This window comes from Bombus impatiens, unplaced genomic scaffold (genome assembly GCF_000188095.3).
Source record: "Bombus impatiens unplaced genomic scaffold, BIMP_2.2 scf_0102, whole genome shotgun sequence".
In the NCBI taxonomy this organism is placed as follows: domain Eukaryota; kingdom Metazoa; phylum Arthropoda; class Insecta; order Hymenoptera; family Apidae; genus Bombus; species Bombus impatiens.
In genome coordinates, this window is record NT_176521.1 from 4,665,406 (window position 1) to 4,690,222 (window position 24,817).

A 24,817-nucleotide genomic window follows, 5' to 3' on the forward strand; every position below is an offset into this window, starting at 1 on the left:
TAAAATAACGTTTGAATTAATATTTAATCACAATGGCTGTGTGTAGAAAATACTACTCTTGAGTGCAGTGAACAAAAATACGCATTGAACAAAAAAAGATAGTGTTACAGAAACAGAAAATCTGTTTCCACCTACGACAACGTTGGAAGGTATATCTAAAAAAAAAAAGAAGTATCAGTGCCACACGGATAAAAAATATCTAGCAAAAATGAAAAACCGCGCGAAAACGTATCGTGCAGTGCGATTTCTGTCGAGATTCGATGAGACACAAATATTTTCACGGCTAACAGAGTATCGAAACCCAAAACATCGTGCTCCCACGTTTCGGTCGAGATATGTTAACCAACATGCAAATTTTCGTAAATTCGGGAGCTCTTGGAATTTTTTCGAACGAATAGAAAATTTTACGAATTTAATTAGCAGGGAGTGAAAGCAATTTGAGATGCTTTGAACGTTAATCTGCTGTTTGCAGCAAAATTTCAGAAGCTTCAAAAAGATAATTCTTCAGATAAATCTCGGAAACGTCGGGACATTAAATTTTTTAAGGGAGAGACGGAAGAAGTAATTTAATAAACAATTGAAGATCAAATAAGCTTTCGGGTACGTATTTTGAATTCTTGGGACATTTAGACTAGATATTTAGTTTTTCTTCAATATGAAAGAAGCTTTGAAACTTTCAAATTGTAATTTTAGAATTCTCAGAGTTTTGAAGTTATTAATCCTTAAATGCATACATACTGGGTTGACATTTTATAGCGTACTTTTATTTTATAATATAAATCAGATAAGTATTACTTACTGTATGGTATGTTGAATATAGCTATGTTACCAATATCAAATACATCCGCATTATACAACACGAAGTATTAATCTAAGCGAATAAAATAAAAAGTCAACTATTTTTCCATTTCATTATTTTTGTCCATTACAGTTTCAATATCCGAATGTTATTAAGTTAAAATAATTTAAATACAACTAATAAGATATGATTCGTTTGTATGTTCTATAATATATCCCGTAGCTATTTTGAAACAAATTCTTCTTACAACTAAAAAGAACCGAAAAGATAAAACTAGTTTCAGAGTAGACGAATATTTTCAAAATCTTTTGTTATATTTAAAGAAATCATGCATTCGAGGATTAATATTCGCACGAATTTTAAATTCCCAAGCTTTCCAGGACGTTCATAAACATTGAACGAAAACCTACAAAAATTCCTACATTTCCAAACATTCGCCAATAGGACTTCGAATATTCGAAATTTCTCTACATTCGCGATTTCAAAGCTTCAAACATCCGCAAACTTACTCATTGTACAAAATTTTTCCAAATTCCGTGAACTTCTACGTTCGGAATATCCAAATAAATACCAAAGCTCGGAACTCGTCTCCCGAAGGACCTTTCATCGATAGTCGCTCTTTCAGGAAAAACCGCCGCGAACGTTTTAAAAAGCATCGACACGCGGTTTTTGAACAGCGTGCTATCGATTCAGTTCTATAATTTGTATAAATTGTTTGGAAATTTCACGGAACGAAATACGTACTCCCTAGCATCCGAGGCAATAGTTACTATGCTGCAGAACTCGAGAAACGTTCAGATGGTCGTTTCTGAACGAAATTACAGGAGGAACGCGTTTTGTACGGACGATGGAACACGGAATCGCAGGGGAAGCTCGCAAACAGTGGCGGGCGAACGCTCATTAGCAAACGCGGCGCGTGTTCCGCGAGCTCTCCTTCTACGATTATCCCGGAAAACATGTATCAGAGCGAGCAGCTTTAAAAAAGTCACGGTGGATAGTTTTAAACGTGTTATTATATGGAGTAACACGTACGCCCTACCCCGTGTAACTTGGCTGGTGGCACGATACAAGCTGCAGGTAGTTAACTACTCGTTGGGCGCACAGGATGCAATCTCGAAATCGACCAGGCAACTTGGGAGCACGCACGCCGATAAAAAGAGCTCTCGCGTCGTCTGATATATGTAGACACCAAGAAAATATTTTCCTAGCTATCGCCACCGAATTTTCAACCAACAATCGTTTATATAGAGCCAGCGGATCGTACGTTCAACCCTTAAACTGAAATAGTTTAACATTAGGATTAGTTCACAGGTTAGTAATTTTGTTTTCATCATATTTTGTTAAATTCTGTTTTATTATATTTCTAAGTAATTATAATTAAAGATGTTTCTTAGGAATTGTATATTAGTTGTATATTACACTGTTACGATTAAAACACGAATGAACAAGTAACTATAAGTTTTTACCGAAACAGGAGAGTACTCTTTCTGTATATTACAAGATATGAACAAAAGTATAAGTTAATAGAAACGTTTCTTAAACATTTCCTATATATTAAGTTACACTTTTCCCAGCTACGATCATGGTCATCGTTGTCATGGTCAAAATTGTCTTTTATTATTATTACGATTGTCTCACCTTATATAGTTCAAATAGCGGATGTTCAAAAATTTCTCGAATCCCTTATCGCATGAACATTATATACTCGTATAATGTTATACACATGTAATTCTTAAATTCACGTATATTACGTACCGCCGTAGCATTATAATATTATATACTTACACTTCGTCGAACCCATCACGTTACCTGAAACCGTTTCCATTTGCAAACTCATTGATTATCACTTACATGTACCCACTTGTAAAGAAACATTTGGTCAAATTCAAAGAACCAACGAAATCAATCGCCAAAACGACCATCGTCGTACAATAATAATTCAAAGAAGAGATAGAGAATCGGTGGAGCTGATTTAAGGGTTGAAGTAGAACTCGCTGCTCTCATTATCAGAGAATTATCGCTAGGGGGATCGTACATGATCGAGGTAAACAAACGGGGGACGAAATAGTGTATGCCAGAACGGTTTATTTGCGGTTTAATTTGCGCCAAAGTACAAATACTCATGCAAAACGAACATAGTATGTAACAGCGTGAACGTGCTCGGCCTTCAACGAGGCAGAGAATCGTCACGTAAAGCGGAGAGAATTTACGAAAAAAAAAGGAACAAAGACAGAAAAAGAGAAAAAAGGGAAAAAACAAGAAAACAACACTCGGTTGGTTCATTATTCCCGATCGTTTGTTCGACGAATTTAAATGGAACGTGTCCCATCACGGTTGCGTTGCGATTGGAATTGAAACAAACGCCGGAGAACGACATCGTTTTATTCTTCGACACATATTGACAGAGGCATAATATTAATACATAAAATGGAAAAAGAAGCTTCGCCAAGAACGTCCGCTTATCGATTCTTGTTCACAAGTTACACGATGCGAATTATCATTTACGTGAAATTATCATTTATGTCGCGAGCAATGCGTGATAGTAAGTGGTGTTTTTTCTTTTCTTTATGTATCTATATATATATATATCTTATGCATATTATATATGTACGTATGTATAACATATAGGTAAATAAATATATAATATATGTACAAATAATACCTAGGCGAACGCCACTTCGCGTTAAGATGTCGCCACCCCGAGCCGGGACTGCCGTACTGCAACAGACACCCGAAACACTGTCATCATCTGCGTTCAGCATTTTAGAATTAAAAAATCTTCACCGATCGGTTGCATGCCGGTGAAGAGAATGCAATCGCAGCACACACTTTTTCACGTCAGAGGTTGAAATTGATTAATGAAAGTTTGTTAAGTGAAAGTGATTCTTATGCAAATGGTGTCCTGTAGTGTAGGGGATGATTCTTCGTGAAAGGAATCAAAGATGTTTAACGTAAACTTTTCATATCTGGGACTTCGTTTAAAAAAAAAAAAAAACAGAATCTTACTTTTTGTTTTCTAATTATTATGAAAACGACCCCTGAATTTTATTTTTTATATTTTGATTATTTCAATAGAGAAAAATAAAAGATCGTTAAAAAAGAATCTATTTAAGTATTTTAAAAAATCAAAAACCACATTGAAACGCTGAGAAGCTCTCGCATTTAATTAATCAGATAGAACTGTCAATGATTACTCACATCATCTTTTTTTTCTGAATTATTTATATAATTTTGACAATGAAGGTAAAAGAAGCTTGAAGATTAATCGCTTAAAAATTTCCTAAGATTTTAATCAAACACATATTGTACAAAGTCCCACAAAAGAATATTGGATTACGCAATTTGAATATATTTCTTTTACGGAGAATCATCACCCGTATTAATAGTTATCTAACTGAAATCAAAGTCATATTTCAACCCCTGCTTTATACATATTTTTGCTCCGCCGCAAACGTTGCAAAGAGAATAATTCATTTCCATCAAAAAATATTCCGAGTAAACTCAAATAGAACAGGATAATTGCCTAGCTGTCTTCTTATCGACTCGCTGATGAAAGGAAAATATGTACATATTTTTTTAAACTGGTTGATTGTAAATTTTCCTCTTCCTTTACATCTTCTATTGATATAACATTTCTGATAAAATTCCAATTTTTCATCCTACAATTAATGAAACTTAACAGAAGATGATCTGCGGAAAAAATTTTTCCATCGGCTATTTCTCTCGTAGAAATTTAATAAAAGAAGATATTCTCCACTACTACAATTAAACATAAACAACAATAATAACAAACTAATATCATACAGCTCTAACGAAGAAGCTCTACTTTGACGCTTCAGCTGAATATTTACGGCAAACAACACGATGATATCCGATTTATCTCGATGAAAAAAAGGGAAGCTTTTCGAATCAATTATCGCGATTTCCGGCGTGCCAAAGCGCGCAACCGTTACACGATTAAAACCGGCGGAACTTCGAATTAGAAAGAGAAAGAGAGTGTGTCCCTGGCCTCGTTCAGAACGTAATCCGACCGGGAAAATTGCAATTTCCACGCGAGCCAGGAATAACCCGGGCGACGACGTAAAATATATCCGCGTGTGTGCTTGGCCATGGATGCTCGTTGCTTTTTAATTGTCTTTCGTTCGTCCCGAATTCGGACTTTCTATCGCAGAAATTGCTGCTGCTTTTTCCTAGAGTCGCTGATACATCCATCATGGCGTCGAATTAAACAACTTTCGTCTCGAGCCGGCAAACAGCGCGCGTTCGTTCGAGCTTCGTTAGGACATGCATCGGAGGGGGCAAACTGTTGGAAAAGTCCCCGTAGAATTCTTCTCTTTGCAACGTTTCGATGGAATGAATGGTTGAACAAGGACGAACCAAAGAATTTTACGACATTTCTACATTTCCTTTTTTCTTTATATAATTTTCCGCAATTTCGAAACACTCGTCCTATGTGTGGAATTTTATTTTCAACGGAATTATTTTTCATCACGATCTGCTAGAAATATGCGACATCATTTAAATTCCTTTCATTTATATCGAGGAATTTTTCGTGGCACAGCTTTTGTCCAATATGACAGCGAATACATGTGAAATATTAAATCAATAACTAATTCGTTAAATTACAATATGATCATTATACTGGACAAAAATAATATAATATTGTAATCTTTATCCAATATATAATTAATTTCAACAGTAAGCACAAAATCAATCGTGAGCGCAAAATTCTTTATAATTCAATCCTCGCATAAATCATTGGAGCTCCTTCCTTTTTCTTCTAGTAAAAGATTTACCAATAAAACTCCTTCGTTCCCGAATGCAAAAAGGAACGATATGTATACTTTCCACGCGTTAGTTCCATGCAAGAAGAAAGAAGCTCCACAAACGATCTTAACCGTTAAGGGTTACCATGGGTGAAATTTCACACCAAACGTATTTTTCTTTAATATTATCGTCCTTTAATAATACCACCTTTCGTCTAATATCAAACGTAAGGGTAACATCAATTACATTTACTTGACTTTATTTATTTCTAAATTAAAAAGGATATATATTTAGATAGAATTTCACCCATGATAGCGCATCAATGTAATTTCTTTCGACGATAGCTTTTAAGAGTTAATTGTCCAATCTGTTAGTAAGAAAGAAAAGACAGGTCCAACTGCAAACAAGACGATCGTGTTAATCGAAAATATCGTATATCACGCTGTTATTTTCAAAGAAAACGTTTCAACACGTCGATGCACGTCACATTTCAAACACTGAAACAGAAGGGGAGGAAAGGTAGTGGATTTACGTGGAAACTCGTACGTCACAGCAATCTTTTAGCCTGGTAATAACACGTCCATGACGTGTTATGACGGAAACACGAGCGATCCGCTGGAAATTTCGTCGATGCATGAACATCGAGCACTTTGGAAATCCGCGGTGCTCGACGCTCGTTTGACATTTAAAGCGTTAAATTCGGCTAATCGTGAAAATCGTTCGACCACTGTGATGAAGTTTATGCCCGCAAATAGTTATCAGAAAGGCGAAATAAGCTCGCGCATAATCGATCCGATTTGGTCGGGGATTTACCGTTTCAACCATGTAAATTGGTCCACTTTCGAATAATTTCGATTTTCACGATTATTTTCTGGTTTTTAAGCGTTCGTTGAATAGCTGAAACTCTTTTCGTCGATGGATTTATATCATTGTGAGGGTAGAGTTTAGTGTCTAAAGTGATAGTTTTCATTAGTTTATATGTACCGATGAGATATTAGTTGTAATTAACCCTTTATTGTTCCGTGTTATTTTTAATTAAATATAATTTTCATGTTGTATATCGTATGCAATATAACTTTGCAAACAACAAGATGAAAAATGGATCGATTTAACATTAAAATATAATTTTTTGTATTATTTTAGATGTCAAGAAACATTTGAAAATTTAGAATCTTAGAATATTTATCGATTCTAATATTATATTAGATAATTGTTCTTTTCGGAAAAATCGAAGAACGAAATTTTGCTTGTCTATGAATAAATAACAACATGATTGACTTTTAAGATTTTTTTATATATATAATATTTATTCTTCTAAAAAAACTAAATAAAAATTGCTGGGCAAGAAAGGGTTAATAACTTTTACATAATTTAAAGAGCTTCTAGAAGATTCCTGAATGAACAGATAACCCCTTGCGTAACCAATAAATTTTCTATCCTGAATTAATTTAAATTTTCATTCGCTACACTTTTAGATGTATGACAGAATTGTAGCTGTCCTCTCGCATATTAAAAATGTCTGGTTGTATCGTTTGTCGCAAATAAATGTTTCACCATAGCATATTTAATCAGCTAGTGAAAAAATGCCATCAAACGCGTGTTTATATAAAAAGATGTCACAGGCATTTTCGTGAAATGAAATGTTATACATTGATGCAGACATAGCCCAAAGCGTCAAAGTTGAGAATTTAATTTTATACAATCTCCGTGAAATACGAAACCCGTCAATTTCCCCGTCTGTTAAATTTCCACAAAACTGACGCGTAGAATAAAATCTGGTTAATCTTAATACGCTGAAAACGTTGTAATACCGTTGTACGAAAAATTGTACGACCGTTTCAATTTATTACGCATTTATGTAACCATAAATCGAACGATCAAAGTATAACAAATTTACGAAATTTACATCGCACGCGGTACTAATTTCTAACTCTGCTAAACTATTATAGTCTAATTGACCAATTACTTTCAAACGACTCTCGAAATGTCTCCGCTCAAATCAATAATAACTTGGTTGAAACGCAAGGGGTTAACAATACGACGTAAAAGGGCAAAATATAACTTGAGGAACTTCTAGCTGGCTTTTAGGCAAAAACATTGTGTCCCGTAGCTAAGTTGGAAAGTTATTCGCGTGACGAGAAGAAATTACTCCCGTATTCCTAGGCAAACAGCTAATCTGAGCTGTAAAGCGGCGATCTGGCTACGAACTTTCCACCAAACGACCGGTTAATTGAGTTGTACCCTCGCGCAAGGGAAAAACTTTATCGGGAGCAGTTCGCGGTTGATCCAACGGAACAGTTTCATCGCGATCCGAACCTGCTGCCATGTATCAGCGTGTATGGTAGTTACACTATCGCTGGCGTGCACTATCGGCCAAAAGTAAGAGACCTGGGCTCACATGAAAGCATTAAATATCGTTTTTCGAACACTATAAATCGAAAAATAAAAGAGGATATTATATATGTTATATATTATTTATAATTATTACAAAGTTAAAAGATTTGCAGACGTAAATAATAATATTAATACTAGAATATTTTTTGCAAATATTTTTAACAAAATGAATAAATTGTCTCTTACTAAATGGAAAAAAGATTATATGTATATACGTGTTTAGCTTTTAATTGTAATTATGTTAATGAGATACAGATTAGATTCTGATAATTGTAATGTTAATTGTAATTATTATATAAACTATCCTATAATATTATCTGAACTCTTTGCATGTAACAGGAAGAATATGATTCTTGAATGAAAATAAAGAAGTAAAAGAAGGTTTAGTCCTTGTACTACCAACCAAAAAAATATGCTAATTATTAAGATCATCTTACTATGATTAAATAACTAGTTGTTAGTTGCTCTTATTAAGGGTACAGCTTAATTATCATAGATTTCATCATAATTATACAGTCTCGTACTTTCGGCTGCTAGCGCACATTTAGTGATGGGATCATGAAAACGGTTATCGGAAATAGTATCACAATATAAAAAGCTATGAAATATTGTAAACTTGTATAACACAAAATTGTTATCTTTATATGTTAATCAATTGAAATACTTTGTTAAAGTTTTGGCAGTAACTAAAATATATCGAATAATATATTGAAGTATATTAAACATACTATTAATTCCATTAAATCTTGAAGAAACATTTTCTAGAACAGTAACATTCTATAACATAAAATAATTATTGAAAAGTAATCTAAACATCAACTAAAAAATATTTCACAATCTCTACAAAGTGTAGTAACAAATAATATAATTTTTCAACGAATGAAGAGAACAAGATTAATTTCGAGTCGCTTTTACGTATCCGTTGGGAATACTTGACGGAAAATTCGAAGGCAATTAGTCAAATGCTTCATCAGACTTTACGATGTTACTCGCGATACGGTTGATCCCATCACTAGGCACGTCGTCACACGTTAAACCGCTCGCTGCTCGACATTTAACGTCGAGAGGACGTCACGCAAGGTGAACCGAGCTTCTGGAAGCTTGCGTGGAAATTAACGCGTCACGACTTCATCGGGTTTGATAGGATGTGCACCTAAATCCTGAGAGCGAGGCCGTCGACCAGAGTTAAAGCTCGTCTACAAACACCATTCGCAGTTAACGACGTGTCAGATCAAGCGCAAAACTCTGTTTTCGACTTTCATTACGAACTAACGTGTCGTGATGCATTACGAACGAGATACTAACCATGCAACGAATGAATCCTATGTTTTGTGAGATCCTCCTTGACATAAATTCATTCATTCTTAATTTCAACGGCGTATGATTCTTTGTCATTCAAAATTGTAAACCCGATACTATTATAAATTTCCATTTACTGGAAAATCTTTGTATTTTTATTGAAAATTATGTTATTGAATTCCAGCAGATACCAAAATTACAAATAGTTCAGAATTTCTTAAAAATAGATTCTTTCGTTGTCATATGTATTATCTTTGAATCTAGATACCTTTATTTATACTATAACGTATGAAACAATATTAATTACAAAAGTTTGAAGGCTTAAAATATAACATATATATTACCGTAAACTATACTTTAAATATCTTTAGTAGAAAATACCAAAATAAAATAAAATTTTCATTACAATTTTCTTCCAATATTAAACTATTGTTGTAACTCTTTCACTATTAAGAATCTATGTCACAGGATCTCATAAAACATAATTTCCTAGAAATTGTAGACCTCTCAAGTAACCGTAAAAAGTTCTCAAATACTTGAACATCGTTCGTAGCCCAAAACGCTTTTACACTGATCCTGTTTTCCTCTCAAGCGCACAAAACCTTGCATCTATCGAAAAGCAACGTTAGTTAAGCTGCAAAGTAACAAGAGCAGTTAAGGCTTGCCGCAAGAAAAACGCGCAGCATCAATCTGTTGATCGACCACCACTTAAGGGGTAGCTACCTTTCATTGAATCAAGGCAGGTTTCCTGTGGTTCATGTTAAAGAATCGGAACTGTAGCCGCAGCGTTAGGTCTTTCCGTACTGTTGGGAAAGAATAGAGGTGTCGTAAGTATACATCGCAGCTCTGACTCGTAGAGTCTCATATCGGTGGGTGGTAAAATCGTTATACAAACTAATCCATTCTATATGGCGACTAAAAAAAAAAATAAGAGAAATCGAAGCGATCCAAATCGGTCTTTTTCTTCGTCATTAATCCTGCTTACTACATGCATTCATTTTCGAAATTGTGATATTAAATAGTTTCTTAAGTTTAATGGAAACATGATTTCTCGTTTTAATTTTGTATGAAAGTTTTGCTTGAAATGTTGCAAATTTTTGTATTTGTTGAAACGAGATTGGAATGTAAAAATTTAAGGACCGTAGCAAGTGTGACACAGATAGATAACTTCATTACGATTAATTGATCGTTTCGAGATCCCTAATCAGTTAAAATAGGCGTGGCTCGCCATCGTAATCCTTTGGGCTCATCGTGATCACTGTAATTGTCGTACAACCTAAACGTTATGTGACGCGCATCTACGCGACAATGAGACCATAAATTGCGAAATAGGGTGTGGACCATTGGCATACGTTGATTTGAGGACTCCGCCTGGAAAGACAATCTGAGATGTGTGTACTTATCATATCAATTGATCATCGCATTGAAAGATTCGTTCGAATAGATTGTCGTATTTCTCTTCGTGTACTTTCTTATACTATAGTTTATCGTTATTGCTTTAGCAGATGTGTGCGACAGATTGAAATGAGAGAAGAGATAATGCGAGCAACTTAAAATAAAATCGTGCGGTGGATGCATGAATGTTAATAATAGTGTACGTATAAAAGATTGTTGTCATTGTTAGTCATTGTTGTCACTGTTACCGTCAATGCGCAGCTATTAGTGCTGCAGATAATATAGTTTTTTGTTATATTTATATTGTTTGATAACTATCATTGCTGTAAATATTTTTGATAATTGGTAATTATTATACTGATATACAGCCATGATAATTGTGCCATAATATCATTATAATATCAGATATTAATTGAATAGAATTCTCAATCTTAATAATGCTCATGATTATCCGCTAGTTATTTATTTTATTGTTAAAAGTACTGGCTATTTTCTTTTTTACTAATACAAAGAATAATACAAAGAATATGAACATATTTATTGACTCAAACAATTTGAAGAACTGTTAGACCAAGGTCTATTCATGAATTAATCAAACCGGTACAAAATGCAGTTAACAAATAAACAGTCACAAGCAAATAATTTAATTTACGAATCAAGGATACCGTTTTATCTGGACATTCACTTACATTCGACATCATGAAAATTGTACATTGGCCGAAAAAATCAGGCATTAAAGACAAGTTTTCAATACAGGACTTTCTTGCCTACAAATATTACTCACTGCGCTATAAAAAGTCAACGCTACGTTTCGTTTCTTACACCACCTACTGGGATAGCGAAACTTTTAGGAAGTTCACCGGCCTCTAGCTTAGCGCGTTGCACACGACAGACTAACAAAATAAATAATTCGTTAAAATCTTTCGAATACTATTATAGCAATTTCGTAAGGATAGAACAAGTTTCAGACAAAATATAAATCAATGCAGCCGTTTCACATATTTACGTGAAACATTTTCAACATTATAATTGTGAGATGAACGTGAGAATGATAAAACGAAACAGATAAAAAGCTTGCACTGGAAACATGAAACTATGTGAAAGATATGCATGCTGCAAGGTGAATATAAGGCAAGGTTTGAACCTAGAAGAATTTATTGTTGAGAAGTTGTCATTGTCTTGAAAATTCATCGTTTTTTATTCGAAAATAATTAGTGTTTTCATGTTTTTTCTAAACTAATACTATTAACAATCATTTTCTTTAGTAAATTAAATAAAGCGAAACTGCACAAAAGCATGAATCAAAGTTTACATCTGCTCTGCTGCTTATCAATGTTAAATAAGCTATATATAAGCAATAATGGGAAATAATCGCGACTTAAATAGACTCATACCAAATTAAATGTCTATGCATTTTAATCTTTGGTCCTGTACTCGGCTGAAAATTGGAAACAGATTATATTTTACACTTGTCGATGAAGTTTCTAGGTACAACATCTTCCTAGTGCGAGAAATGAAATAGAACTTTCAAAGTGGCTAGATGAAAGGGGTTATTAGAGTGCATAGATTGTTAGAGATATGAAGAAATGTTGATTGCAAATGGGTACACTCATAATTACCTCTATATCACTAGCTAGAAAAATAATAAATGAATTTAGCAGGATGAATGGATGAATGATGATGTGCTAATAAAGCGCTATGAAAGACTACGAAGCAGATTCGGAAGAGTTAGAAGCATTTCGTCATATAATCTCCATGGTCCCCCATACAATTGCTCCCATCTAAACGAAAAATTAACAGTATGAATATCACTGCAGCATGAACGACAGGAAAAAATCGTGTCTATTTAGAATGTAAGAATAATTGTTTGAATAATATAAAAAGTACGATTCCAATGTGGCACATATCCCTCGATAAATAAATCATCTGGAAAAACTTTTTTCATTATAAATGAATATTTGAGACATGTGAACTGATATTTTAATTATAATATACCTGAAAAAAGATTAATTGTTCGATCTAATGAATAATTGATATCTCTGATACAACTACAAAGTTATATCAAGAATGAGACATTAACATTTATGATTTATTTGATGAATATCACTTAAGACTTAAATGATAAATAATCATTTTATATTAAAGAACAGATTCTGTATACAAAAATATATAGAAAAAGGAATAAAGTTATTTCTTATTTAAGCTCAATATAAAATTTTTCACAGAACCTTCATAAAAAATTATTTTGATATGTCCAAAATTAAAACTTCCACGAAAGAAATATTTTTTATAAATATATTATTTCTACTTACTCCTATCAATGTTGCGTTGTAAATGTGCGGCCACGCGATGTCTAGCATCGTTAAACTCCAAGTGAAGACCAAGTCGGAGCAATGTCGGATTTTGTTCCACCAATTGTGTAATTTCCATCTCAATTTTATTTCCCAGCACCTGTGACCTCTACATATTAAATGCAAAAACAAAATATATTAATCATTACGAAAATTTTATTATATTTGGTAGATAAATTAATAGATGTAAAAATATAAAATTTTTACTGTATCTTACCTGATTCGAACATCGAAATTCTTCTATTGACTTCGTTTTAAGGAGTGCCCTGATGAGCCTCACTATCACAGCTGGGCTTATAAAGTTTGTTTCCACACTAAAAAGTTATAGGTTTAACATATTATATCTAATAAAGATTATTTTTACAATACAAAGTAGGTAAAATGCATTATACTAACTTGAGTACTCTGAGCGTAGAATTTTTCTCTAAGGCATCTGCCAACCTTTGTGCAGTCTTATCAGTGAGTCCCACATTTGTTAAACTTAAGGATTCGAGATGTGTATTTATCTCCAGTCCTTCAAATAGTTGGATAAACTTTTCATCAGATATATTCTGGAAAATAATAATGTTACATATAATAACGTTATGTAATCATAAATACCGAACGTTCTGTGAGTGTACAATCAGTAATAGGTTTCATATACCTACTTTAATGTTATTCCAATTTAAATCAATTAGCGAAGTATCATCTTCTCGCACTTGTTTAATAGTAGCGTCAACGTCTGTATCATTAGGTGGTTCCATTGGATAAGGTTTTGGTTGACTAGCTTTCGTTACACCATCCCAACCCAAACCAACAGGTTGGCCAGAATTTAATAGGGAAGCATGATACTGATCTTGATTCATCATGGAATGAAATCCAAGAATAGCTACACGCAAAAAATTAATATTAAATGTCAAAATAAATCTATCATTACTAAAAATTATATTATTCTATCCTAGAAAATTATATTCACCAGCAAGATCAATAATTTCTTCTTGAGTAGCATTAGACAATGCTTGCTCATATTCCTCTCCAAGATCAATAGCAATTTGCTCATCTGCTTCTTTTTCTTTTGCAGTTTCTTGAGGAGGAGGAACCCACTAAAAGTATACAACGAAAACATATATATCAATATTTTTCATTTCAAATGTATTAAAAACAAAATATTTGATTTAAAACAATACCTTTTTCCCTCTTATTACACCAGGTACATAAGGTTTTAATTCTGGTCTATCTGGTGTCTCTAAAGCTTGTTTGTTGATGTGTTCAATAAGTTTCTTGCGATTTAGTGGTCCTGTAGGACTCTTGTCACATTCATAGCTGCAACGTTGCGATGGTGGCATAAAGCTATCCTATAAGAATAAAGATTGTATGAAATATATTTATATCAGCTATTATAAATTAAACATGGCAACGACAATTCTAATTCTCTTACATCAGGATCCACCTCCTTTGCTAATATATTAATTTCTTCTGGGGTGAGTTGTGCCAACAAATCGTCCACATCCACATCATCGTATTCACTCAAATCCTTGCCATACAGCTTTGCTGCAGTTGTCATAGTGGTAGTTTTGGTTGACGAAGAAGTCTGGAAAGTTTCCCATGGTTCTTGGTCAACTACAGAGTGCCTCCGTGACATTTTATTAGCAGAGTTATTAGTATAATTATCTAATGCTATATAAAACTGCTATAATACTATTAAAGTATGTTAATATTCTAACACATCCGCATTATAACAGAACACAGAGTATGAATTCTTAAATACTGATTACTAAATATATGAAAAAAATTGATGAAAATTTTTCTAATAATTTTCGTAATATTTTATCAACAAATAGTTTCACTCTCCTTAAATTTGCATAAATAGACACACGTAAAGTTCAATGAATGATTGAAACAACCGAATGATAAAAACAATGGCCTTCGACGGATGACCAGAAAATCGAAGCCGAAACGACGAATTATATTTTTCCGTATACAATATCAGCGACAGGGTATTTCGTCACGGAACACGTTCATCACTACGTCTAAGAGTACACGCAGGCAATGTTCCTGATCGAACGATCAGCAAATCGACAAGTTGCATTTAAATTCGGCAACTGTCCAATCCGGCTGATGCCCTTTGCCCCAGATAATTCGGGATCGATTTTCATTGACAACTCATCTGCCAAATCGACAACCCACGCTAAACGACGATTCGTGACCGTCTCTCAAATATTAATATCTAAACAAGAATGAAACTTACTACTGACAAATCGTTCACAACAATGAACCACAATGATACGGTCCTTCAATGCGAAATTAGGTGAACCGCTCGCAATCAAATACCTCACCCACTTCTCACGACAAACACACACTTCACTGACCAGTTCACCGATTGCGGCTGATTGCGGCAGCGCCCTTTGACGCTTATACCATATTTGAACAAAGAACCAGCGAAATGAATTATCACTCCATAGTATATTTCATAATTATTCGAAGAAATCTCAAAATATTTACTCAATATGGAATAGCTTTTCAAAACGCAAGAAATATTTATTTAATTTTCCTAATTGTTTATAATAATGAGAAAGTTTTCATTCAATTATCGCCTTAAGCCGTTTGACAACCGTACGGAGTATTAGTTTGAATGAAGTATACAAGATGCTAACCTATGGAGAAAGTTTCTGCGCGTCTAGCGTCGCGCAGGTATTGACGTTGATGTAGCACCCGTGGCGGTTGTTTCAAAACACCTCCATATACGTATAAGATTCGCAAATTAAGAGAGGTTGAACAACCATTTACCATTTTCGCTCTTGGATTGAATCATTCAATACCGTTAAAAGTAGCTGACGATTCAAGATCTTTTAGCATAAAAGAGTTTGTCTTTCACATAAAATAGCTGAATTATACAATATTAAAGTACTATATACAGTATTACGCGACAATCCACGTTGAAGAAATTATTCATTCTAACGACTAACATCATTCTACATTTACATGATACCATAATTTGTGACCTTATGATCCACTAAATTAGCCATCCAACGAAAATGATCTAACTAATAAGGTGATAAATAACCGACGAGAGCGTTATAATTATGACACATGATACACATATAGCTGCAGTTTTCGTGCGGAGTATGTACAATATGTAATCGAAAAGAATTTGATGAAACACGTGGACCCTCCACTGGTCCGTGTCAAGATGATTAACGCGATAAATCAATTCTACCCAAGGTCGCGCAAAGACCGGTAATCGGTGTGTATGCTAAGAGTGGGGAAATTGTGCATGCTAGGTGGGAGCGTGTTGCGTAGGCCCGTGGTTCGCGGTCGGAAAAGACAGAGCGGCCATCTCTGTCGTTCTTCGGCCGTGCAGTTTTGATTAGAGAGCGTCTATCGCGCGTTGTAGCGCTCGTAGCGGCGACAGCCTCAAAAATAGCTGAGGCCTCCTCGCAGGCTGGCAAACTCCCAACGGTCTATACTTGGACATCCCCGCGCCATGATTATTTATAGTGAGCGCGAGCGCGGCCACTGGCCTTCCCGCGAACTAACTAGCCGCCTCCAAAGACGATCCGCCGCCCGTGACCTAGGCCCGCATTAATAACGATTACACCCCTGCGCTCAGGAATACGGCAACTTAATATCTGCTGCTACCACGAATACGTTTTTGTCGTTTGATCGTACAATTGCTATTATTATTTTTATTATTGTTATTGTTATTAACAGGCGAGTCAAATAGTCCATTTTTCGCATCAAATTAGCGTCATATTACGTCAAATTGTACAAAAGAAAGGAAGAGAAAAAAGAATGCAACAAGAAAACCGATTAATGTAATATAATACAAAATGATGCGGAGGCACAGGGGCGTATAACTGAATATAATTTATAAAAAAAGTACAAGTCGGACATTAATCTCTAGTTATGATGAACTGTAAGTGAGATTGATATGACTGAGACAAAGTGGGCTATTATGTGACCATTAATTAAATTATATATAAACCATACTAATGTATATACGAAAATCATTTTATTTTAACGTCATTTGATGACTAAAGACGAGTATTTTAATACGGAGATCATATTCAACAACAATAATGATAAGTTATGTCTTTTTCTTTTGTTGAATGTTTAAAAGGTTCTAAACCTAGTGTACCTTAAACTTAATGCGAATAACAACGTTGTTCAAGCAATAATTTATTTATGTTTTCAAAATATCGTTAATAATATATTGGATGATGTATCAGAATTTAAGAATTGATACGTATTGTACGAAGTATAAAATTAAAATATATGTTTTTTCAAACGAATAAAATACGATGTTCATTTAGAATTTTTATCTATTAGATAAAAATTGCAGATTTCTAATATTCATATTCATCAATGTCTTCGCTTCATCACCAACTCCCTATTTTCTCATACGCAATCCTAGAGTTACGTAATTTCCGAAGAGGATGCAACCGAATATTAAATTATTAGCACACTCTTTCCATGACTATGATGTAACAGAATGTATTCCATTGAACCTGCATACTTTCCTCTTTCAATGCAAATATTATTCGTCACTGCACTGATGAATAACCGGAAGACAATACCGGGAGGAAGATCAATTATAGTACCGTGCATATCGACGATCAGATCTAGAATGAAACTTTCAGTGTTCCAAATAACGCGCGCGTGTGCTCTCACTGGCCGCGAGAAATCTGCCCGCTAATTAATTTGTACGGTTTCTTGGCAGGTTTATTTCTGTATAGCCGAATGAAAACCGCTCCTGCTTACTTTCACGGTCACAAAAAAAGGCGAATCGTTTTCTATCCGGGCGGATCACACGCCGACAATAATTTTACGCCACATAACAGGCTCGCGTTGGAAAAAAGCTTCGTGTGAAAGCTCCTCGAAGAAAGAAAGTGAAAGGAAAAGGAAGCAAAAAAAGAAGAAAACAAAACGCAACATCGACGGACTATTTGGTTCTCGCGAATACAGCATGCGTGAAAAATTGATCAGAATCGCGCGAAATTTGGATGCCACGGATGTCACTGTTTCTAATAATAACGGAAACAAAGCGAGCTGCTTGACGCTCGTCCAGAAAACTACACAAGCTCACCAAAATTATTCGAACATTTTATGAATACACCTTTTATGAATATTACGCTATGTGTGTTACGCGAAACATTTTTCGAAATTTCATCAGTACTATTTTATTTATTATTATTTATGGGATTCGACTATTATAATTGTATTGGAGAAGTTTGTTACAGAAGTATAAGTCGATACACTTTTCAGTTTCTGATTTCTGCAATTTTTGTTTGAATCAATAACGTAAATAGAGTATGCTGAAACGTAGTTTGAACCTTCTTCATTACATATCGTAAATTAAACTTTCAGAAAAATATATGCGAAATAAGTTATAAAATGATTATTTGATGAATCTCCTGTGGTGGAGCATTTTGATACGATTAATTTTATTGTTATTATTAAGAACCATTTTTATTGCCCGAAATATATTCGTATTGTTGTTTAAATCAATAAATAAATTAATAAACTAATCATTGATAATGTAATATACATAAATAAAATAAGTATAAATATCTTTACTTAAAAACAACATAAGGAGATAATTACTTTCTAAATCCAAGTAGTAATTAATACATACATAATTGGGAATGTCTTTACCACATTCCACACATAGTATGCATTGAATAAATTATTCACTTTCCTCAGATTTTTAACATGGTTCAGTTAAACATGTTAAACGTAAGGCATCTTCAATTTTCGATTTTGATTCATTTTCATCAGGTGTAGGCTTATTATTAAGTCTTTCTAACTGACTTTTTTATTTATACTTTTCTTACCGCTACTTGTGGCTTTAATTTCTTCATCATTGTTATTTCTCATTAAAGAGTTACACAATTCCTTCCGTGCTCCTTCTTGTTTTATTAGTTTTCTATTATCCCCTTGCTTCATTTTTCAGCCGTTTTTTCACTGACGAGTCAGCAAGGGTTATTGAGGCCATTCTCTTCTTGCCTCTTGAATTTCTTTTTCTTTTACCAGCTTTAGGATATTTAGAATTTTTCCTGGATTATTGCTTATCCAATTATCCATTGCAGCTATTATTTATCTAGTGGCTGCAGCTACTGAATTACGCTATTATCGTTAAAAAAATTAAGAACACTTATAAATAGATGAGATTGATGATTATCCAGAACGAATAAACAAAGTTTTGATATTGACGATTTTACGTGGTTATGGAAATTGATGCACTGTATCAGCCTTCTTCAAAGGAGACGTATCAGTGTATCCTTCTGGTAATTATATAAAAACATTTCCATAAAAAAATATAAATCACATAATCCAACGTAATTACGTTATTTTCAAACGACTTAATGTCAAATTATGTAATATAAAGTTCTGTATAGTATCTCCAGATAGATTGAAAAGGCAACACGAATATTTACTTTATTTCTCTAGAAACGGAAGCTATTGAATAGCGACTACCAACGCCTACGTATACGAATGTACACTGCAGTGTGTAGAGTACTTGGCTAATAAACTTCAGATACCCAGCCATAATATGTACATATAACGTGCAGATAATTTTACTACATCAACTTGCACCGGTTTTCCTTATTTAAATGCTCAATTATCCATTATATTAATATATTTCAATATCTCTTCCATGGGTCAATATGTAATACTCATTATACGCTTAAGATGGCTATTCATACTGTATAGTAATTTTTTACCAAATATACAGTAAATATCTTACAATTTTTATATAGCCATTTTTATATACCTAAATTTTACAAATATAACCATGATAATCGTGTCTCTCTACAGTGCTAATAAAAATTCAAATGTTTTATACATGACACACAATATGGAAATAAAAGTTCGTTCAAATATTTGCATCAGTCGATATATCGCGACGTTCCTTGCGAACGTTTTATTCGACGCGACAGAAATTCCTTGTGTCTAATTCGTTTGGGAAACTTGCGTCGTTTGGGTCCGGACCGTCGGCGATGAAAGTAAACGCGAACTAGTTCGCAAGAAATATATACGTTTATGAGTTATTCGGTCGCCCCCATAAATCTGCCTGAAATTCTTAAAACTGTAAAGTTTTAACGATTCAATAACGCGGGTTATGGTAATGGTAAAATGATATCGACAAGCATCTGGGAAGAACCTTAGATATGAAGTTCGTATTCTGAAGAATAGGATCTTTTCTTAAACACATTATATTGATATTAATAGTATAATTAGTAGAAGTATACAAAAAGTTTCAAGATTTTCTTGAAAGTTAGTCAATACGTTCTGCGAGAAGAAATAAAAGAAACATTTTACGAGAATATAAATTGCTTAAAACTTTAGTAAAAGACTGTAATGAATGAAGGGGCTGATAGCGGCTTTAATATGAGGCAATACAGGAAGTTTGTGAAGTTATAAATTTAACTGTTCATTCATGTTAACTTTAAATTAGCAGCAGGAGGATATATTTTTATCTTGAGTGTTGATAGCAAGTAATTATGTCGATCATTCAGCTATTTTTACCTTGTTTAATTCTAAATACAAGCAAGTTTATTTTATATATTCATCATGCTTTTTTCATAAAGTTTTAAAGAATCCATTTTTATATAAAAATCTTTGTTTCTGTTTTTAGCATTCCTCAAATACAGGCTATACGATCCTAATTTCTAAAAATTATTGAAATAGATTCGGAACATCTACATATTGATCCAACTTTCACTGTTCCTATACCAGAAATGTATATATTGAATTTATTAACATTGAATTAAAGCAATTTTAAATATCTGTCAAACTAACTATAATCTTCCAAATTCATTTAATCAAAATAACAAAAAATCAAATTTCCGCAACCCAAGCGCAAGATTCTCTTTCACGTTTATTACACACATATATCAAATTGACGCAAACTACCTCAGTTTGTTAACAACTATCTTATCTAAACTAGTATTGCTCAAGTCTACCACGAAATATATAAAATTCATATCAGCATTTCTCTGAGACATAGCCCTTTCACCAACACTTTCGCCCAAAGCTCATTAACCGTGAGTGGACTGGAAACCGCGCCAACAACTTTGCGTCACAACAAAAGACTTCGTTTCAACCTAACTGGCTGTCGTCAGTTTCGAAACTTCCGCCCGCTCTCTACAGGTTACATTTCCCACAAAGTTTCGCGGTGTCTCGAAATTAGGTCGATTTAGGTATCGGTAATGGCCATAGAAGAAGGTCACAATCGAGACGATATACGTATCCTGTGCGTTGATAGCCTACGCTAATAGGTAGTGCACGCAATTAGCAGTCTATGTTTCCTCAAAAGAGCGCCTAACGAGTCTACAAAACTAATTTCTCAGCGGAACGAAGCGGGATTCATGACACAGTCCATAGAGGAATTTGAAAAGAAGCAGCGACTGGTTTCCGAGAAACGCGTTTAATACACTTTAGACCAGTTACCATCAATTAACGTGACACGAAACGTAAATCATCTACTGTGTTAATTGACGCGGAAAGGAAAATTTTGCTGCTACATAGAGAATATATACTTTCATAAGGATGAGATGAAAGGATTTAATTTTATTCCTTACGATGAATTCACTTTTTATCTTCTGTTTAAGTTTGAATGAAATTCGTAACGTATCGTGTGTGATTTTTAATTTTACTTGCACCAGATCATTGCATAGTATCGTAATAAATAGTGTTGTATTTTACCATATTTAGCTCTGATCTCATCTTTATTCCATAAGAAATGTTGTCTGTTAAATCTATTAATTATTCGTGCAGATTAGAGTTAAGTATCTTAATTTTCTTCAGGCAGCTTTCTGAGTGAGGAATCAATGCTTTTATACAGCCGTGGAGGTTGAATTTTATTAAAGGATTATCGCGGAGAATACAAGTACAAGATCATAGAAAAGACCAGTTATTAAGTCTGCAGAATGCTCCATTAGTTTCCTTCTTTGTAGAGGACAATCTCGTGAGAGGATCTTAAATGGTATAACTATTCTTCCAGCTTATTATGTACACTTTGAATTATGAAATGTTGGCTATGAAGTAAGCGTAATTCTTTACGGTACTTTAAATCTTTAAAAATATCAAATAAATTCCAATTAATAATAATCTTGATACCACTGAAATTATTATTACAAATAATAGCTGATGAAGTAAAAGAACTTAGTCGCTAAAAGGAAACATGAATGAATGAAATACAACAATGAAAAGCCAATTTCAATTTTTATGAAACTCTCATTCGATAATATCCTATAAAACTTAAATATTACTTTCTCGTAAAAAATATTCTGAAATCTGATCTTATTCAAATATTATACTACAGAAAGTACACGTTGAAAATATTATAGGAACAAAATATTAAAAATCGATTTTATATAACTTACCTATGTTAGCAGTGAAATATGAAAAAATATATAGGCAAGCGACTATAAGGATTAACAATTTGTTTCATGAATACAACTTCCAGCGTATTTTGAAGACTGAACACGAAGCAAGTGTCGCTAAAGTAACATTCATTTAACAAAACTTATCGACAAGTTCCGATAAACCGAGCAACAGGAGTGGAAGCGAAGACCTTCTATGGTCAATCGAGGAATTGCGAAACTTAGACTCTCGAGGACTTCGAAGTTAATCGATAAAGTACAGTAATCTCTCGGCCGTCAACGGTTTGGGATATTTAAACTTCTAGATAATATTGCACAATGATCTCGTGTATTACTCGCGTGTGTTATTGAGGATCAATGATATCCATAGTGGCGTCTACAAGGCACGATTATTCGCCACCCACGCGCAATCAAGTATTCTACAAGTCAATCGATTACATTGAAATGGAATAACTGTTTATCTAATGAAAAAAAATGTATATTTCCTTGTATTATGAATTTAATTTAATGGTAAAAGTATGTAGGTTAGTTATGGGAATATACGTTGATGTTATCAACGATCGTTTATTATGAGAAAATAGTTGAAAAATATTATGTCTTATCCAAAATGTGTATGATGATTTTTACCATTTGATATATCGTGTGTTGTTATCGTAGTATATTTCACAAGTATATTCAGTGTATAGTAATTTTTTGTACTTGGAAACTAATTTAACAACAAATTACTAAATCTTCTACGTATAAGACAGAAAGCCCATTATCTTGTGTCTTTATATAATTGTAATTAGGCTGATCTAACAGTGATATTAATATTCAAGCAACAATAATCCCTTATTCTCTGGAAGAGAGAATCGTCTATGAGTTTCACAACGTACGTACGTTCGTCATAGTTTCTCCGAGTATTGCGTAGCATGCGACCGGATTGACTCGAATTTCCATGCGTAGAAATCGGAAACTCGAATCCTTTCGTGTCTTTCTCCTACAACGGAGCAATTGCCAGCTGTTCGCGCTAACATTCGCAATTAAAATCGATATGGACACAGGTAACACATTCGCGACAGCGGGAAAAGTTGACCGAAGGAAACGAGATGTGACCAAATATAGAGACAAGTTCGTCGAGTCTTCCTGTTGCTTGTGTAACATCGAGTTTTGAAATGTGTTTACTGTAGGTTTTATAAGAGTACGTCACTCTTAGTTTCTTTGGTACTTTATTTTATAGACATGAAGGAAATTATATTTTTCAACGAGTTGAATCGGATATTTTAAAGCATTTTGAAGTTTTTATTACTTTGTTTCGGAAAACAAGCTGCAATATTCTTAAATTTTAATCGAGTTTACTTTAACAGAGGTCATTTCTAAAATCTTAAATATCATCTTTAAACCTGAATCTACGAATTTGACGAAGTTGATAAAATGGAAAGAAGTTTCAGGAAACGACATTAATCGTATCCTGCGAATATTAAAATTTACCTTAAAATTAAATCTGCATTACATCTTACAATTTATTTTGAATTGAACCTGTATAAGTGATTATGTTCCTCAATATTTAATGATAGTTTCTTAACATTTAAGGATATATTCTAATTTTTGCAAATGTTATTAATAACTCGCAGAATAATTTTCCACGAAGGAATGTAACGATGACGAGATTTCTCTTTGTACATCTTTATTTTCAACGATAAATATGTATTTGTCAAAATATGTACATATGTACATCTAATCGAATCGATATCTTGTACCAGACAAGTATTGAATTCTGCTTATCGACGTTTACTGCCTATTTGCTGAAAGTAAAAAGAATCTAATCTGTAATTTACTTTCTCATGTTGCAAAACGATGTTCTTTCAATCTCACCGTAATAGAAGCACTTACACGGCACATGTCTAATAGAACAAGTCGAGTATGTACATCTGTAAGGAATGAATTTGCACTTTTTACAGGATCCGAATCTGAGATGAACGACCGTAAAATTATACCTGATATATATACGTTCTACCTGATCTGGTATTAACACAGCTAATTGACTAGAAAATATTGCATCGATACTGTGAAATTGAAATAAAATTTTTTCTGTAATTCCAAAATGAAGATCATGGTACCTAATAAGTTAATTTATTCGCAAATATAGTACCAATTGTAGATATGCCAGCATTTCTAGAACATTTTTTATATTTTCTGAAATGGAAAATTTTATATCATTAAGTAAACATCATAAATGTCCGTGAATTTGTTTATCCATTCGTATTCTCTTCTTCTTTTATCTTTTACCAGTGAAAACAAAATCAAACAACAATTCTCGCTCTGGCTGCGTCGCAATTCTACAAAGAGTTAAATACTAAATTTCATTCCTAAAAGAATCAAAGCTTTTTCTAAATAAAGGATAATACCGCTAAGTGATAAATCATTTGGAAAATTTCCCCAATAAATATCTTATTCGCAAAACA

At 33.6% G+C, this 24,817-nt stretch overlaps 1 protein-coding gene across 14 annotated transcripts in view; it reads right to left on the reverse strand.

Annotated features, from left to right (window-relative positions):
• LOC100741966 (tropomodulin) overlaps positions 1 to 24,817 on the reverse strand; it is a 113,696-nt gene that overhangs the window by 17,772 nt on the left and 71,107 nt on the right. For 6 of the 14 annotated variants that reach the window (XM_012394879.3, XM_012394885.3, XM_012394886.3 and 3 more), the window contains 9 exons: positions 14,423 to 14,575; positions 14,172 to 14,339; positions 13,961 to 14,087; positions 13,653 to 13,873; positions 13,402 to 13,556; positions 13,223 to 13,319; positions 12,967 to 13,114; positions 11,439 to 11,547; positions 2,868 to 3,517 (listed from right to left, as the gene is read on the reverse strand). In XM_012394879.3, the coding sequence (XP_012250302.1) occupies positions 11,459 to 11,547; positions 12,967 to 13,114; positions 13,223 to 13,319; positions 13,402 to 13,556; positions 13,653 to 13,873; positions 13,961 to 14,087; positions 14,172 to 14,339; positions 14,423 to 14,575 (1,158 nt within the window). In that variant the 3' untranslated portion in view covers positions 2,868 to 3,517; positions 11,439 to 11,458. Of the gene's footprint in view, positions 1 to 2,867; positions 3,518 to 9,982; positions 10,063 to 11,438; positions 11,548 to 12,966; positions 13,115 to 13,222; positions 13,320 to 13,401; positions 13,557 to 13,652; positions 13,874 to 13,960; positions 14,088 to 14,171; positions 14,340 to 14,422; positions 14,576 to 15,232; positions 15,579 to 24,817 lie in introns of those variants that run through there. The other 8 variants (XM_012394883.3, XM_012394884.3, XM_012394887.3 and 5 more) reach the window with 7 other exon arrangements.